Raw genomic sequence first — 18,457 nt, 5'->3', positions numbered from 1 at the left:
TTTGCAAATATATTAACTTCTCTTGCTGAGGGATGGTAGGCCAGGATCACTAGTCCTGCTTGCTGAAGGCAGGGAGGGGGGTGGCTCCTTGTTTGAAATATAGGATTGATGCCTGCCAAACCTGTGCCATTTCAGAAATAATTGTGTTTAAGGAAGACTTAATCCTTTAATTACTACATACCAGCGTTCTGCAACCTGTGGCTCTCCAGGTGTTCATGGACTACCAATTCCCATCACCCCCTGCCAGCGTGGCCAATTGGCCATGCTGGCAGGGGCTGATGGGAATTGTAGTCCATGAACACCTGGAGAGGAGGAGGAGTTTGGATTTATATCCCCCTTTCTCTCCTGCAGGAGACTCAAAGGGGCTGACAATCTCCTTGCCCTTCCCCCCTCACAACAAACACCCTGTGAGGTAGGTGGGGCTGAGAGAGCTCCAAGAAGCTGTGACTAGCCCAAGGTCACCCAGCTGGCGTGTGTGGGAGTGTACAGGCTAATCTGAATTCCCCAGATAAGCCTCCACAGCTCAGGCGGCAGAGCGGAGAATCAAACCCGGTTCCTCCAGATTAGATACACAAGCTCTTAACCTCCTACGCCACTGCTGCTAGAGCCACAGGTTGCAGACCCCTGCTACATACTGATCTAGTTAGCTTAATTTTACTGTAGCCTTCTTGAACAATCCAAAAAATATTATTAGTCCAGAAACACAATTCAGCAACTGAATCTAAAATTTCTGCTCTTTTCCTGCCAGCTCTCTGTGTGTTTAAATGACAAAAAAGGTATTCCTTGCCTGCAAAAACTCTCGCATCTGTTGCATGTGTTGAACTTTTAAAAAAACTTTTACTTTTTGTGAGAGAACTTTGTCAGAACTGCTTTCACATTTGTATTTAAACCGTTGTGCTTATCAGATTTCACAGAACATTCTGAGCGGTGAGAGAATAACACAGCTATGCCTTGGGGAAGAGTGCCCTGGGTACCTGCATCAAGGAGTGCTCTTCACGAGTTTCCTTTGTGCCGTGTTGTACTGTACAAATTTAGCAATCAAACAGAGGCAGGCAAGATTACTTCACTTCTAAGATGGGGCATGCAGTGCCCCTGATCACAATGGAATATGCTATTGCAGTGATGGCGAACCTTTTTGAGACCGAGTACCCAAATTGCAACCCAAACCCCACTTATTTATCGCAAAGTGCCAACCCAGTTTTAGTTTAGAAAAAAAACACTTGGCTCCCTCTTCCTCCGCCCCACCCGCTCGAGCAGGGACCAGCCGGCTGTAGCCTCCAGCAAGTCCCGCGCGCACTGCTCTGTGCCTATCTAGCATCTCTGCCTCCTCTGCACCCCCCCCCCCTCGGGCAGCAGCCACCCAGAGCACAGGCACCAGGCCCGCCAGCCGAGTCCTCCCTGCTCACCACGGTGCACGCACAGAGCCCCAGGCCTGCCTAGATGTGTGTGGGGTGTGTGTGATTTCCCGCCCCCCACATGATGAGCTGTGTATGTGTGTGTGCCTGCAGAGAGGGCTCCGAGTGCCACCTCTGGCACCCGTGCCATCGGTTCGCCATCACTGTGCTATTGGATGTGCTAGGTAATAGCCAATGTTAGACTGATGAAATGACAGAACAGGCTGTAGCTCCAGATCATCAAACAAAGAAGTTGACAGAGAAGTACACACTTCAGCGGGCTCCTTAGATAGCTTGGACTTTGACAGAGTTGTAGCTCTATTACCTTTGTCTCCAATTGTCAATGAATCCCCGCATAATTATGTCACCAATACATTGTGGGTTACCTTTGTTTAAAACTGCCCAAAAGCACCGTATGATTTGTAGAATAACATTTGAGTTCTGTAGGATCTTAAAGATCCACTACATTTCCCAGAATATACATTTTTTTCTGAGTCAAAGCTTGCTTCTTCAGATATCAATAAATTAAAATATTATTTCCACTGTCAGTGATGAAGATTAAGTGAAGATTAAGAAGTTTGACAATAACAAGCCCTGCCATTAGTATGTGTTCTTGGCAACCATTGGAAAAAAGTTTGGGAATACTTTCAAAAGCCCCCCAAATTATCTCAAGGAGTTCTGATAGAAGAAGAAGAGTTTGGATTTATTATCCCCCCTTTCTCTCCTGTAGGAGACTCAAAGGGGCTGACAATCTCCTTGCCCTTCCCCCCTCACAACAAACACCCTGTGAGGTGGGTGGGGCTGAGAGAGCTCCGAGAAGCTGTGACTAGCCCAGGTCACCCAGCTGGGGTGTGTGTGGGAGTGCACAGGCTAATCTGGTTCCCCCCAGACAGAAGCCTCCACAGCTCAGGCGGCAGAGCGGAGAATCAAACCCGGTTCCTCAGATTAGATACACGAGCTCTTAAGAAGAAGAAGAAGAAGAGTTTGGATTTATATCCCCCCCTTTCTCTCCTGCAGGAGACTCAAAGGGGCTGACAATCTCTGCTTGCCCTTCCCCCTCTAGCAAACACCTTGTGAGGAGGTGGGTGGGGCTGAAACTCGAGAAGCTGTGTGACTAGCCAAGGTCACCCAGCTGGCGTGTGTGGGAGTGCCGGTATCTGAATTCCCCAGAGAAGCCTCCACAGCTCAGGCGGCAGAGCTGGGAATCAAGCCAGTTCCTTCAGATTAGAATACCTGACTCTTAAGAAGAAGAAGAAGAAGAAGAGTTTGGTTATATCCCCTTTCTCTCCCTGCGGGGAGACTCCGAGGGAGCTGACAATCTCCTTGCCAGCTAAGCCCTCACAACAAACACCCCTGTGAGGTGGTAGGTGGGGGCTGAGAGCTCCTAAAAAAGCTGTGACTAGCCCAAGGCTCACCCAGCTGGCGTGTGCAGGGAGTGCAAGGCTAATCTGAATTCCCAGAAGCCTCCCACAGCTCGGCTGACAGAGCTGGGAATCCAAGCCAGTTCCTCCAGATTGAGTACCTGACTCTTAAGAAGAAGAAAGAAGAGAGTTTGTGGTTATATCACACCTTTCTCTCTCCTGCTTGGGAGACTCAAAGGTGAACGATCCTCCTTGCCCTTCAGCCCTCACAACAAACACCCTGTGGTGGGTGGGGCTGAGAGAGCTCCGAGAAGCTGTGACTAGCCCAAGGTCACCCAGCTGGCGTGTGTGGGAGTGCCCAGGCTAATCTGAATTCCCCAGAGAAGCCTCCACAGCTCAGGCGGCAGAGCTGGGAATCAAACCCAGTTCCTTCAGATTAGATACACGAGCTCTTAAGAAGAAGAAGAAGAAGAAGAGTTTGGATTTATATCCCCCCTTTCTCTCCTGCGGGAGACTCAAAGGGGCTGACAATCTCCTTGCCCTTCCGCCCTCACAACAAACACCCTGTGAGGTGGGTGGGGCTGAGAGAGCTCCGAGAAGCTGTGACTAGCCCAAGGTCACTCAGTTGGCATGTGTGGGAGCGTACAGGCTAATCTGAATTCCCCAGAGAAGCCTCCACAGCTCAGGCGGCAGAGCTGGGAATCAAACCCGGTTCCTCCAGATTAGATACATGAGCTCTTAACCTCCTACGCCACTGCTGCTCCTAGGCGAGTAGCAGTACATTTACCACCCCAGCCATGACAGTCAGTCGATAATCCAGCTGGGCAGACCAAGGGTAGACCTTGCTATGCAGGCTCCCAAGTAAAAAATAAAGACTCCTTTCTAGCAAAAGATGATTGTGCATAAATATTTTAAAAGATTCCTTGTGACAGCATTCCAAATTCTTCCATCCTCATGCAGCTGTCGCCCATGATGAAACTAACAGGAGGTTTCCTTAACCTCTCGCACAATTATTTTCCCTTCTGTAAGGAAGCTTTGTCTCTTGCTTCCTCTACATTAGGGGTCTTCAAACTATGGCCCTCCAGATGTTCATAGACTACAATTCCCATGAGCCCTACCACTTGGCCATGCTGGCAGGGGCTGATGGGAATTGTAGTCCATGAACATCTGGAGGGCCATAGTTTGAAGACCCCTTCTCTACAGGCATATGCGCAGCCTTCCTATGCAAGACTATTCTGTTAAGAAAAGGAGATAGAAAGACTGTAGGTTAAAACCAACCAGGGATGTAGCTATAGATTTTTTATGGGGTGGGTTCGGGAAGCATGGCCACGCCCCACCCACACCTGGGGGTGTGGTCATGCCTCCCCAAGCTCTGCCCCCGGCCTCAGAACTTATAAAAGCAGCTCCCCGGGGTCGGGGACGGCAGTCTCTTCTCCTTTTTTGAATTCCATCCCGCAATATTCCATGCCAATATGTTGATACTTAAATTCGAGGATGTAGATCGGGAGCCTAGTCAATCTAGCTGTTCCAGTCTATTCAAGCTATCACCCCTATCCTGGAATATACAGCCATTTGGTGTTTTTTTCCGCTGGAAATCCTGTAACTTTCAGATAAATGTCAGGTGTTCTTTTTTGTTGTAGAAAAGATTTCCAGATCATTGTGGACATTTGTAGGAGGATTCATTTCAACGCACGCCGTAGTTTGCAGAGTTTGAGTTGTTCCTGTTGGAATGTTTATTTTGGTTAGGGATCTGATCTAATGTAAATACTGTATTGATTTGAGGAGAAAAGGGTCTGGTTTGTGGATTTTGTTGCCCTTTGGGCTTTGCTCCATGCAATTCATCACTTGAAGTACTGTATTGGATCTCGGCCCAAGATTGGCAGTCTCTTCTCCCCAGAGGGGAGGGAAGAAGGGACTGCCGGCTGGGAGGGGGGGCGGAGCTTCAGACATGTAATGGGGGATTGAACCCATGAAAAAAAAAACCCTTACCTACGTCCTTCAAACTAACTCCTCCCCTCAGTTGAAACAGACAGTAGTGCTAAGCAGTTTCCAAACCAGTATAATTTTTGGCTTTTAATGGCATTTATGTGGCATGTAAAACAAAAAAGCTTGTTTGTAAATTAAACAGTGGAGAGGCGGTATAAAATCTAATTAAACAAACAAACAAATAAGCGTGTATCTTGCTTAACATAGAAGACAGGAATTTCAGTGTAAGTCTTCTCAAGCGCACACACAAAATTAAGGGCCTTTTTAAAAAATATATACCAAACACCAACCATTCATTTGAAAGCCATATTTACTAATTTTACAATATGCAAGTAATGAAGACAAAAAAGCATTTTGTAGTAAATATATTCTCATAATAATTGCCATGATAAACAAATTGCGTCTTATAAAAAGGAACAATAAATGGATTTTATTGTGCAAAAAGCTGCAGTGCTATGAATGGGCATGTTTTTGTATCCATATTTGCAAAAAAAATTGTTTTAGCAGTAGGCTATCTCCATTGGGGTGAATATAATTATCTCTTGTTACCAACAGCAACGCAGGTGCTTTTGCAAGGATTCAGCCAGTGCATAACTAGTACATCCAAAGCAATGTTGAAATTGATAGTCGCACTGGAAATGTTTTCAGCATCATAAGAACATAAGAACTAGCCTGCTGGATCAGACCAGAGTCCATCTGGTCCAGCACTCTGCTACTCACAGTGGCCCACCAGGTGCCTTTGGGAGCTCAATGGCAGGGGAGGTGTGGAAACAATGGCTCTCTGCTGCTGCTGCTCCTGAGCACCTGGTCTGCTAAGGCATTTGCAATATCAGATCAAGGAGGATCAAGATTGGTAGCCATAGATCGACTTCTCCATAAATCTGTCCAAGCCCTTTTTAAAGCTATCCAGGTGAGTGGCCATCACCACCTCCTGTGGCAGCATATTCCAAACACCAATCACACGTTGCGTGAAGAATTCCTTGTTTCCTTTTATTAGTCCTAATTCTTTCCCCCCCCAGCATTTTCAATGAATGCCCCTGGTTCTAATTATTGACATTGTGAGAAAGAGAGAAAAATTTCTCTCTGTCAACATTTTCTACCCCATGCATAATTTTATAGACTTCAATCCACTATCCCCCTCAGACGTCTCCTCTCCAAACATCAGATTTAAAGATCAGATTTAAAGATTTAAAAATGTAGTAATTGTTGTTGTAATTATTGTGAAAAGTTGAAATGGGTCTGGACACATCTAACACAGTCATTTAATTTCATGGAAATCAAAGGGATCAAAAGCATACAAGTCATTCTGGGATTATTCTAAATAATAGTATGATATAAAGACAACTCGAAGATTCAGTGTGTACATCAGACTGCATGTCTTAGCAAACACCCCACAGCTTTGGAACACAAGTGCTCCACAAGAATTAGTGTATTAATGCTTTTGATATAATGCAGAATTACAACTGTGATTTTATAGCTGTCAGCTAGCACCACTCTATTCAAGGGCAGTAAAGCATATATACAAGTATTTCTAAACTGTTTGTAAAAATATATTTTGCAAAATTCATAAGAACATAAGAACTAGCCTGCTGGATCAGACCAGAGTCCATCTAGTCCAGCATCATGTCAATTCAAATGTGTAAAGCATCTCATACTTACAATCTATGTCTATTTTTCTGAACCTCAAAACTAGAGAGAAACATATATTTTAGTTTACTTTCCCACACATTTTTGTTTAAGAAGAAGAAGAAGAGTTTTGGATTTATATCCCCCCTTCTCTCCTGCAGGAGACTCAAAGGGGCTGACAATCTCCTTGCCCTTCCCGCCTCACAACAAACACCCTGTGAGGTAGGTGGGGCTGAGAGGAAGGCCTCAGGAAGCTGTGACTAGCCCAAGGTCACCCAGCTGGCGTGTGTGGGAGTGCACGGGCTAATCTGAATTCCCCAGATAAGCCTCCACAGCTCAGGCGGCAGAGCTGGGAATCAAACCCGGTTCCTCCAGATTAACTTCCACCCAACCAGTTAGTGGCCAGACATCTGCTCTGCCATATTCTCTATCTGCCTGATATTTAACCCAATGCAGTGGTGCCTGATATTTCATAGCTTTGGTGAAGACAAATAAGACTCAGCAAGACACCACTAATTTGCATGCTAGAGTCCCACAATAAGGCCGTGGCAACTCCGGTGAAAAGGATCTCTGGTAGTAGAAAGTTTGTGAGATCATAACAAACCTCTAGCAATGGGAGAAGACAATTTTGAGCCACATGGACCAATATGCTGAGGCAGTAAAAGCCAGTACCTTCCACTGTGATCATGTCAATCCAATACTTCCACACTCCCCACCCCCCACCCCCGCCAATGCTTGGCTTATTTATAGCTTTTTTTAATTGTTTCCAATGGCTGTTGCCATTTAGGTGGAGAAAATTCTTATCGATTTCCAGAAAAGACAATGGGATGGGAAACAGCCCCAAAACCTGCTTGAAAAACATGGAACCTCATGGATCCTTCTGATTTTTTCACTTGTCACCCCAAAATCCACAACACATCACAGTTCAAGCTCTTAGCCATGTCTCGACACAACAATCACTCATCCCACACTCTGTGGCACCGTAGTTGCTCAAAAACCTCCTTGAAAAACATGGATCCTCATGTATACTTGGTCACCCCGATACCATCACCATATCACAGCTCAAGCCCTTTGACACATGTCTGACCACAACAATCACTCCTCCCATGCTCAGTGGCCCAAATACCTGCTTGAAAAACATGGATTCTTGCTCTAAGTCACCCCCAAATCACAACCACATTACAGCTCAAGCTCTTCACCACATGTCTCAACACAACATGCTCCATGGCACTGCAGGGGCCCAAAAACCTTCTTGAAAAACATGGATCTTCCTGGTTTTTGCTCTGTCACCCCAAAAAATCCACCAAACGCACGTCACAGCTCAGTCTCTTAGCCCATGAGCCTGCGAAGGCATTATCACGACCTGGGCGGTTCACATCCGACCCGGCTGGATGACCCGTGACTGGCTCCCCTCTGCCTTGCTAGGAGCTGGTAGGCGTCTTTTGAAAAGCCCCCCGCTTGAAGCCCGGCTGCCTCGGCAAGCGGTGGCTTTCAAAGTGCCTCCCCTTCACCTTGCTGGGGAGTTAGCAGTGCCTTTGAAACCTTCTGCAGAAAAGCCGCAACCAAGGCAACCGGGGTTTCATAGCGGGGAGAAAACTTTCAAAAAAGCATCAGTCGATGAAAAAAGTAGGTCAAGGGACTTAAGTCTCCCCACTTGCTTGATTGTCACAGTGGACAACTATGCAGGTAGGCTAAGCCCATGATTCTTTGCGCCAAATAGTGTTGTATGCAGAACTGTTGCCACTGATTCCAAGTTGATCTGTGCACCTGTCTGTCACTTACCAGCTCCTATTATGCCGAATTGAGTTCAGCCTTTTGGCCCGGCCCTCCACAATGTTTTCTGTTTCTTATGCGCCCCCATGGAAAAAATAATTGCCCACCCCTGCCTTAGCCGCATGTCTGAACATAGTAATCACACATCTATCGCTCCAGGGTGCCACAGCGGCACAAAAACCTGCTTGGAAAAACATGGATCCTCACGGTTCCTCCTGATGATTTCACTGTCACCCCAAAGTCACCAGCACATCGCACCTCAAGCCCTTTGCCACATGTCTAAACACAACAATCACTCACCCCACACTCCGTGGGGCTACAGTGGCACAAAAACCTAGTTGGAAAGCTTGGGCTGATTCCGCATTGGCCCAAAACAGTGGTGGGAAAACAGTGTAAACCCTTTTACACCGTTTTAAACCCTTTTATGCCATTTTCACACCGTTTTCACACTGCTGTTTTTGGCCCATGCGGAATCAGCCTTGGATCCTTATGGATCCCCCAATGGCAGCATGAAGTTATATGTTAAATCTATAGACACCGCTTTCCACCAAGATCACCTACCTTTTTGCTGGATTACCACAGTTCAAGAAAAAGAAGAAGAGTTTGGATTTATATCCCCCCCCCCCATCTCTCCTGTAGGAGACTCAAAGGGGCTTACAATCTCCTTGCCCTTCCCCCCTCACAACAAACACCCTGTGAGGTGGGTGGGGCTGAGAGAGCTCCGAGAAGCTGTGACTAGCCCAAGGTCACCCAGCTGGCGTGTGTGGGAGTGCACGGGCTAATCTGAATTCCCCAGATAAGCCTCCACAGCTCAGGCGGCAGAGCTGGGAATCAAACCCGGTTCCTCCAGATTAGAATGCACCTGATCTTAACCACTATGGCACTGCTTCTCTCAAAAACATGGATCTGAAGCACTGTTACTCATGGATCCTCTGGCATTTGGCACATTTACCATGAACTCACATACCAAGTCTATAACCACAGGTTCTACAACAGAAACACATATCAGGGGCTTCAATGCAGACATTGTTCTTCAGCCTTTGCCTCTGTGCTTGTTGACACAGTGTTTAGCAGCCATGTTGGCCATTGCTATTAGTACTTCTCTGCCATGGGGCTTTCCTGAAATACACACCAGAGTGTGCCTAATCCCTCTTTGGATCAAAATCCATGAACAGCAAAACCTTGGCAATTATTTCCTCACCTGTAAGGGGAATATCATAAGAACATAAGAACTAGCCTGTTGGATCAGACCAGAGTCCACCTAGTCCAGCTCTCTGCTACTCGCAGTGGCCCATCAGGTGCCTTTGGGAGCTCACGTGCAGGAGGTGAAAGCAATGGCCTGCTGCTGCTGCTGCTCCCGAGCACCTGGTCTGCTAAGGCATTTGCAATCTGAGATCAAGGAGGATCAAGACTGGTAGCCATAGATTGACTTCTTCTCCATAAATCTGTCCAAGCCCTTTTTAAAGCTATCCAGGTTAGTGGCCATCCCCATCTCCTGTGGCAGCATATTCCAAACACCAATCACACGTCGTGTGAAGAAGTGTTTCCTTTTATTAGTCCTAATTCTTCCCCCCAGCATTTTCAGTGAATGCCCCCTGGTTCTAGTGGTTGTCAGAATAGAAGAAGCTGTTGCCCCAGGGATATTCTCTCCCAACAGGTTGTGGTCCATCTGCCACCAGTGCTGGAATAGAAGAACACACCTGGGTATGGATAGTTTACACCACTGTGGAGGAAGGGCCACCACTATAGGTTTATGAGATGAGACCTGGAATTGATTAATCTTTCTCTGTCCCATCTGCTCAGCTAGACTAGATGGTTCCAGTGAAGGACTAGACTTTCTCTTTCAGATACCAAGGTTGAACTATTGTGACCAGCTGCTTGATTTGTTGTTGTTGTTGTTGTTACAAGGTGTGGTGGGGCTTTTGGTGAATCACCAGCTCTGTGTAACTGCCATTCAGCTCTTCTGAACACTCTCTGAGGGGCGGTGACACATGCCATAATCTCTGGGAGCCCAACGAAAGGAATAGGACAGAGAGCAAAAATGCAGCTCTGTTTTGGGGGGCTTATCCTTAAAGCTCGGTGTTTTTTTAAACTCTGTGTGTGTTTTGAGGGCTTGTGTGTTTGTTTTTCTGCCAAGTTCCTTTTTCAAAGTAACCCACCAGACTCTACTTTCAACTTCTATGTAGCCTGTGAAACTTGTCAGCATTCAAACTGCACTCTGCAAGGTGTGCCAGCATTAAAAGAACAAACCAAAACTCTTTGAGTGCAGTTATTTACAAAAAATAACAACATGGGTACATCCCTTCCTGCTTTGAGCTTGTGAGTGATTTGTGGGATGATGCTGTAGAACACAGGTGTCAAACTCGCGGCCCTCCAGGTGTTATGGGCTACAGTTCCCATCATCCCCTGCCAGCATGATGCTGGCAGGGGCTGATGGGAACTGCAGTCCATAACACCTGGAGGGCCGCGAGTTTGACACCTAGGCTGTAGAATGAGCCATGCGTGTAACATATGTAATTTACATGTGGAGTTGGAGAAGAGTTTTACAGATGCTGTAAAATCAGTTCTGAACTGTTCTCAGAAGCTGAAATGTCTAAACCAGCTGTTCTCAACCTGTGGGTCGCGACCCCTTTGGGGGTTGAACGACCCTTTCACAGGGGTCGCCTAAGACCATCAGAAAACAGTCTTTCAAAATGTTTTATATATACCAGTGGTGGCGAACCTTTGGCACTCCAGATGTTATGGACTACAATTCCCATCAGCCCCTGCCAGGGTGGCCAATTGGCCATGCTAGTGGGGGCTGATGGGAATTGTAGTCCATAACATCTGGAGTGCCAAAGGTTCGCCACCACGGATATATACCAATTTTATGGTTGGGGGTCACCACAACATGAGGAACTGTATTAAAGCGTCGCGGCATTAGGAAGGTTGAGAACCACTGGTCTAAATTGAGGCTGTAGTACTTCAGTCATGTTATTACAAGATGACAGTCAGTGGAAAATATAATAATGCCACGAAAAGCGGAAGACGGCCGGCCAAACATGAGCAAAGAGGACGGCCAAACATGAGATGGATTGACTCTAGAGGAGAACCCACGGCCCTCAGTTCTCAAAACTTCAGAAAAGCTATTAAGGAGAGGATGTTTTGGAGAAAACCTATTCCTAAGGTCACCATCGGTTGGAAGTGACTTGAAGGCACTTAACACACACACGGCGCACACACCAATCATGCCAGTTATTTTGGCTGCAGCAGCTGCGAGACCATCTCCACCCAAAATATTGGGAAGGAGACGAATAGATGAAGGAATCAAGCAGGGAGGTCTTCAGGACAGAAGACTTGTGTGTCTTCCTGTAGCTGTCCCCTGCCATCCTTCTCAGTTTTTGAGGTCAGGAGAGGGTTTCTCCCAGATAGAGTGACAATGGAAGACTGTGGTTTAGGAGTTTGGCTGTTTAATGCGGAGCAGGTGAGGCGGGCACCATTTTCTTTACAGATATTACTGGATCTTTTGATAAACCCACCTGTGAAGTGACATTTTTGAGCAATTAAACAGACAGGTAGAGACAGAAGCACAACATTAAGGCTGACAGCGTTTAAGGTTAACATTTTTCTGTGAAACTATCAATATATCTGTGCATCAAAAGACAGGAGAAATAGAAGTGGAATGTTCCGTTCGTGGCTCTTCGGGGGCAGACCTATCAAGTGGAGCATTCCACAGGAACAACAGAGGTGTTGGGTCACAATTCTCCTTTCTTCTTTTGTTGGAAAAGCGTTTTGAATGGCACATAGAGAACTGAGACGACCAGCAGACGGGTTGGATATTATTAGAAAGTCTTTATTTAAAGTAACAGTCTCAAATATCAAGAATGAACAACTTTCTTTTGCATAGTGCATTCTAAAAATAACCATCAGCATCATACAATCTGCCTGTTCACATGCTCATCAATGGGAGACCTGAAAGCATAATGCAAAAGGTTATATGCTGAGTTTACGTTCTTCATTCCCTCTTTCAAACATGCTGTTCCTAAACATTAGAAAGATCTTTCAGACATTTGGGGCCATCGTAATGACATTTATGTAGCAAAAATGGTGACACCAGCACATCATTGACATGGTAGCAACAACTGTAAAGAGAACTTTTACACAGCACAAAAACAGATATTTCATTGAACAACAGTCTTCCCCAAAACATCTTATCTTTTTCTCTTATATCTTTTTTTGATAGAGTGACACGTTTGGTAGATGAAAGGAATGCTGTGAATGTGGCATCACTTGATTTTAATAAAACCTTTGACAAGGTTCCCCATAAAATTCTTGGGAGTAAGCAAGTGAAATGTGGACTAGAATGTACACATTTCAAATGAGTCACTGTTTTATATATTTATGGACATCGTATTTTATTTTGTTGATGGATGGCTGTGAACCGCCCTGAGCCTAGAAGGGGAGGGTTGGTATAGACATGTTGTTGTTGTTGTTGTTGTTGTTGTTGTTGTTGTTGTTAATTAAATTTAGTATACCACCCTATTCCTGAAGGGCTCAGGGCGGTGTACAGATAAAACATCAGCTAAAAACATACAAATAATTAAAACAACAGTTATACCTTAAAACATCGCCCGCGCCCTTATGAAACCCTCCTAATATGAAATAATGGGTCCTGATGGTATTAGGGCCCATGGGGGTAAAGAGGAGGGGGCAGGGGCACCCTCAGCGGCCGGTCTCTCCAAAGGCCTGGTGGAACAACTCAGTCTTACAGGCCCTGCGGAAATCCCCAAGGTCCTGCAGGGCCCGGACAGCTGGAGGGAGAGTGTTCCACCAGGCCGGCGCCAGAGCCGTGAAGGCCCTGGCCCGAGTGGAGGCCAGCCGCATCATTGAGGGGCCGGGGACCTCCAGTAAATTGGCCTCTGCTGAGCGCAGTGGTCGAGTTGGGACATATGGGGTAATGCGGTCCCGCATAATGATGCTCGTAATGCTACCGTGCAAGCGCAGTACTAAATGGGGGAAACAAATATTGTGAAGCAGCTCCCCAGTTTGTGACAAAATGAACTTCACTAAAACAATCCACCTGTTTTGCATTCGTGTGGCGGCACTACACCGGGCTTATCCACACTGGTAGTAGCATATGCAAATGTAGAATCAGCTGCCTCAAAGGGGTTATGCTTACACACCTTCAGTTCTGGGAGAATAAGCAAAATGGGACAAAATTAATAACCATTTCTTTACAAAATTACTCATTTTTACAAACAGTGCTAAAATATTTCATATTAAACTCAAGAAAAAAAGGGGAAATTAACAGGCAATGCTGTATTTAAAGATCACTGTACAACTGTTCAGTAGATTTCACAAAGTGTGTTTATGGATTTGGGGGGATCTTCAAAATGGCTACTGCGTATATACCTCTTTCATTTCCATCTTGTATTTCAACGGCTGTAGCTCATGCACCTCTACACCACATTTACCGTGTTTCCCCGAATATAATTTTATTTATTTTATTTATTTATTTGTTCCACTTTTATACCGCCCTCCCCCAAAGGGCTCAGGGCGGTTTACATCACAATATAAACAAGCGGATAACAAAATAGAATACTAAAAATTCATGTCAGTTGAAAGCAGCGCTCTTAATTTATAATCAGTTAAAAAACAGATGGCGTTCAGCCACTAGCTCCCCAACTCCCCTGAGAGGGGAACAGCGGATCTTAGTTGTTAATGGGCACCTATCAGCAGCCGGCCTCCCCAAAAGCCCGGCGGAATAACTCAGTCTTACAGGCCCTGCGGAACTCTTGTAGGTCCTGCAGGGCCCGGACAGCTGGAGGAAGAGCATTCCACCAGGCAGGGGCCAGGGCCGTAAAAGCCCTGGCCCTGGTGGAGGCCAGCCGCATCATAGAGGGGGCGGGGATCTCCAGTAGATTGGCCTCTGCCGAACGCAGAGACCGACGTGGGACATATGGGGCCAGACAGTGTCTTATATTAATTTTTGCTCCCAAAGATGCGCTATGTCTTATTTTCAGGGGATGTCTTATTTTTCCTGTGTTCTGTTCGTCGGGCATGCTTCCAAACAAAAACTTTGCTATGTCTTACTTTCAGGGGATGCCTTATATTTCGCACTTCAGCAAAACCTCTACTACGTCTTATTTTTCGGGGATGTCTTATATTTGGGGAAACAGGGTAGGACATGTAAAATACATATCAAATAAGTAGTTCCTTTTAAGGCAGTAGTAACAAAAAACATGGGAACAGCCAACGATGTGAGGCAGAGTTGGCCATTCGCCACAGAAACGGCACTCCTTACTACCTGCTGCCAAAGAACTTTCCTTACTGGAACATCCTGCAACAGCTAAAGACCAAGAGAAGAGTTTGAGTTTGAGTTTGTGGATGTTAATAAGGGGCAAAAGGAAAATTAGAAAGTCTGCAAACCCATGCCACAATAGTTCCCTGTTCATATATTCAAACCCAACCTGACGAACGCTCCGAAGACGACAGAACACAGACCGGATTCCTAAAATACGCTCAGTGAGGCTGGCAAACTTTCCTTTCCGGAGAAAAATCAGAAAGTTCAGCAATTCACCAAGTTTGAGGAGTCCAGCTGTTAAATTAATGAAAGACTTGGTCTTCTGGAAAGACTCTGACGGACGATGGCTAAACAAATCATAACACCTTTCTTCCAGCCATTGACCACCAACTGTACAAATAAGATACCACAGTTTCTGCTGCTTGCTTAGCGTCTGGTAGTTTTGTTTCTGGGACAAGTCGTTCTTGTACTGAATGTTCAGAACGGCCTGTCCCACCGTCGCATTCTTGGAATAAATGGTGAATCTCCACAAAAAACCCCAAAGAAACGCCTTAACTTCTGGTTCAAAGCAAGCCAAGAGTCCAGGTTTAAATCCATGAAAACATCGAGTAAACTGGGACCAAACCAGTTGCTCCAAGGCTTTGTTTAATTCAAGGGCATCAAGCTGACTGATTCGAAGGGCAGGCGTCGCTTTTTCGCCAGGACTGTGGCTGGTTGCCATCAGCACGCTGCTTTCTGCAACAACGAAGCATCTGTTATTAACAATCCCCACTGCTCTTTTTATACCTTAAGAGTAGGGGTGGCCAACCTCAGGTATTCCAGATGTTCATGGACTACCATTCCCATCAGCCCCTGCCAGCAATTATGGGACTGGTAGTCCATGAACATCTGGAGCACCTGAGGTTGGCCACCCCTGCCTTAGAGGTTGGCTACCCCTTTAGAAGAAGAGAAGAAGAAGAGTTTGGATTTATATCCCCCCTTTCTCTCCTGCAGGAGACTCAAAGGGGCTGACAATCTCCTTGCCCTTCCCCCCTCACAACAAACACCCTGTGAGGTAGGTGGGGCTGAGAGAGCTCCAAGAAGCTGTGACTAGCCCAAGGTCACCCAGCTGGCGTGTGTGGGAGTGTACAGGCTAATCTGAATTCCCCAGATAAGCCTCCACAGCTCAGGCAACAGAGCCGGGAATCAAACCCGGTTCCTCCAGATTAGATACACGAGCTCTTAACCTCCTACGCCACTGCTGCCACCCCTGCCTTAGAGGTTGGCCACCCCTGCCTTAGAGTAACTAGTACTACTTTGGGCATCAAGCTTGTGAAATAGATCAGTCAAAGAAAGCTGACGCTGCAAGAGAGAAGGAGACTGCCCCAAAATGCTAAGCAAAGATCTGAACCCCGACTGTCCCCTTCCTCTATGACTATCTCCCTCTGTCAGCCATTCTCTCTGGCCGTTTCTGCACGGCCACGACGGGGGTTGGGTCGGTGTACATGACGCTGACCCAACCCTCCTGGGACCGTTCGCACGAACGGTCCCAGAAACTACCGGGAAGATGGCGCCGTGGAGGCGCCTGGGGACACGCCCCCCTGCCCTGCGCGACCGCTCCAGCATCGCAGGGCGGGGGGGGGGTGTCCCCAGGTCTCGGCGATGCGCTGGACGGCCGCAGAGACGGTAGGTAATTTGATCGATTTCACACGACTAAACTGAAAGGGGAAGGGGAGAACAGGTTTTATGCATGCTATACTTGTTTTAAAAACTGAAAAACACACCCCTGGAGTTCCGCTAATTAGATTTCGGAGTCACAAACTCAAAAAAGGGTGGATAAAAAAAGGTGAATAGTTTATACGTTTCTAGGCTTTTCTTTTAAAAACAAAAATCCCCCCCTGAAGTCCTGCTGAACAAATAGCCTTGTGTGGTTTCCCTGTTTTGGAAAGAAACAACCCGCCAGACAGCTCTCGTGTCTCCTTTGCTAACCTCGCCTAAGTAAGACCTTCTTTCAAACTAGATAGCAAAATAATAATAATAATAATAATAATAATAATGATAATAATAATAATAAAAGGGGAGATGGTAAAAAGAGCTAAAATGTAACACCCCTTCCGCACACGCAAAATAATGGGTTTTCAAACCACTTTCACAACTGTTTGCAAGTGGATTTGGCTGTTCCGCACAGCTTGAAAGAGCACTGAAAGCAGTTTGAAAGTGCATTATACCTCCCACTCTTAGCCCATGCAACTGAGCAGAGAAGACAAGAGGCACACGGCACACAGCATTTCCATTCTTGGGGGGGGGGGGACAAGAGCACCCCGCTCAGTCCTTTCAGGAACCACCCAGCTCTTGCAAGCACATCACTGTCCACTATTTTAAAATGTCACACATTGATAATCTTTCAATCCTACCGGGGCTGTTGTGATCCAACACCAATGTCCTCCCCCGTTTTTAAGCTTCATTTGGAACAATCCATCTCCCTCTCAAGGCACGTAGCCGCTGCCAGAGCAACGGGGTTTCCCAAAGGCTTGCAACAGGGCAGGGGCTGTGAGGGAGAATTAACCTTTTGTACTCTGGAGGCAGAGCGATAATTTTGGTTTCTGCTTGCAAGGCAATTTAAAAGTGTTAGAAAGTCCATGGGATGAGAATGCAATGACATGTGATTGCTTGAGGATCCCTCTTTTTATGCAGTCTTTTGCAAAAGGCACGTGAGGGAAATAAATGAGGACAGGAGCCGAAAAGTATTTCTTGCAAACTTGCAGAGAGCGCTTATGTTTCTTCCCCAAATGAGTTGCAATGATTTTGCATGCAGGGAATTTGAGGAATGCACAGCCCCAATCTCATGCAACCACCTCTGCACCCACCCAGATCAGGTAGTCCTACTTTGCATTAATTTCAGCTAATTCTGTGTAATGGGCACGTTACACTGTAGGGTGTAAGGGGTTCAATAAAACTTTCTCCTGAATATACAAATGTATACATGTGTACAAATATGCATGTGACTTGAGCAGAAATATTTTTAAGTGTCCTAGAAACCTGACTTACCAGAGATGCTTACATGCCTGGAATCTGAATTAGAGTTTTACACATTCAGATGCAAAGCTGTGCTAACTATTTGTAACAGTCTCGGGCTGGAATGGATTATAACTTTACACAAAGCCCTGAGCCCTTTGGGGAGGGCGGTTTATAAATACAATTAATAATAATAATAATAATAATAATAATAATAATAATAATAATAATAATAATAATAATAATAATAATAATAATAATAATAAATGTTTCAAACTGAGGGAGAGAAAACCCTCCAAAATCATTTTTTCCCCAGAATGGGGACACCAGCATGGTCACTGAACTTTTCTAAGGCCCCTTCCGCACACGCAAAATAATCCGTTTTCAAACCACTTTCACAACGGTTTGCAAGTGGATTTTGCTGTTCCGCACAGCTTCAAAGAGCACTGAAAGCAGTTTGAGAGTGCATTATTCTGCATGTGCGGAATGAGCCACTGCGAGGCGTTAAACTTATTGTAATGTATTGTATTGTTTTAAGAGTCTGCAGCTGTTGCACTGTAATTGGTAATCAGTAAGTGTGTTATATTGAGCACAGCTGCAGAGTGATTTTAGGCTATGTGTGAGTAGCAGCTATGGAATAAAGTACTATGTTTTGTTCCTCCGACTCCTGTTTCTTGAGACATGACATATTGGCGACGAGGATAAACTTATGACGAGTCTAGCAAGTTTTTGTGAAGCAAGGACTGTGAGTAAATTATGATTTTTCAAGGGCAGCTGGAACAGTTTAATTTGGAGTTTCCTTTGAAGTGGCAGAGTTATGAGGCCCGATTGGAATTTTATCTTCTGGCAAATGGCATAACAGACCCAGAAAGGAAAAGAGCCGTGTTTTTGAGCCTCTGTGGTGAAGGGGTGTTTGACCTCGCCTCAGCATTGATAGCGCCAAGAGACTTATCAGCAACACCGCTTGTAGAGATACTGACTGCATTTAATGAACCATTTGATTGCCCAACCGTCAGAAATAGCTAGACGGAGTGCTTTTT

General features: G+C 45.8%; 1 protein-coding gene across 1 annotated transcript; it reads right to left on the bottom strand.

Annotated features, from left to right (window-relative positions):
- Positions 1–13,006: 13,006 nt before the first annotated feature.
- LOC125434748 (peroxisome biogenesis factor 2-like) lies at positions 13,007–16,921 on the bottom strand. The gene is made up of 3 exons (XM_048500417.1): positions 16,817–16,921; positions 14,303–15,158; positions 13,007–13,592 (listed from the first exon to the last, which is right to left on the bottom strand). The coding sequence occupies exons 2-3, from the start codon at positions 15,142–15,144 to the stop codon at positions 13,517–13,519; spliced, it is 918 nt and encodes a 305-aa protein (XP_048356374.1). The 5' UTR covers positions 15,145–15,158; positions 16,817–16,921; the 3' UTR covers positions 13,007–13,516.
- Positions 16,922–18,457: the final 1,536 nt, after the last annotated feature.

The sequence above is a fragment of the Sphaerodactylus townsendi genome, linkage group LG06 (genome assembly GCF_021028975.2).
Source record: "Sphaerodactylus townsendi isolate TG3544 linkage group LG06, MPM_Stown_v2.3, whole genome shotgun sequence".
Classification (NCBI taxonomy): Eukaryota; Metazoa; Chordata; class Lepidosauria; order Squamata; family Sphaerodactylidae; genus Sphaerodactylus; species Sphaerodactylus townsendi.
This window is presented reverse-complemented; position numbering and strand designations above follow the sequence as displayed.

What these genes read in the sequence shown, in the direction of transcription:
- LOC125434748 (XM_048500417.1), bottom strand. Translation starts at nt 15,144, where the DNA reads ATGGCAACCAGCCACAGTCCTGGCGAAAAAGCGACGCCTGCCCTTCGA. An exon ending in GATATGTATTTTACATGTCC is followed by an intron (nt 13,593 to 14,302) that starts TACCCTGTTTCC and finishes GGGGAAACACGG; the next exon opens with TAAATGTGGTGTAGAGGTGC.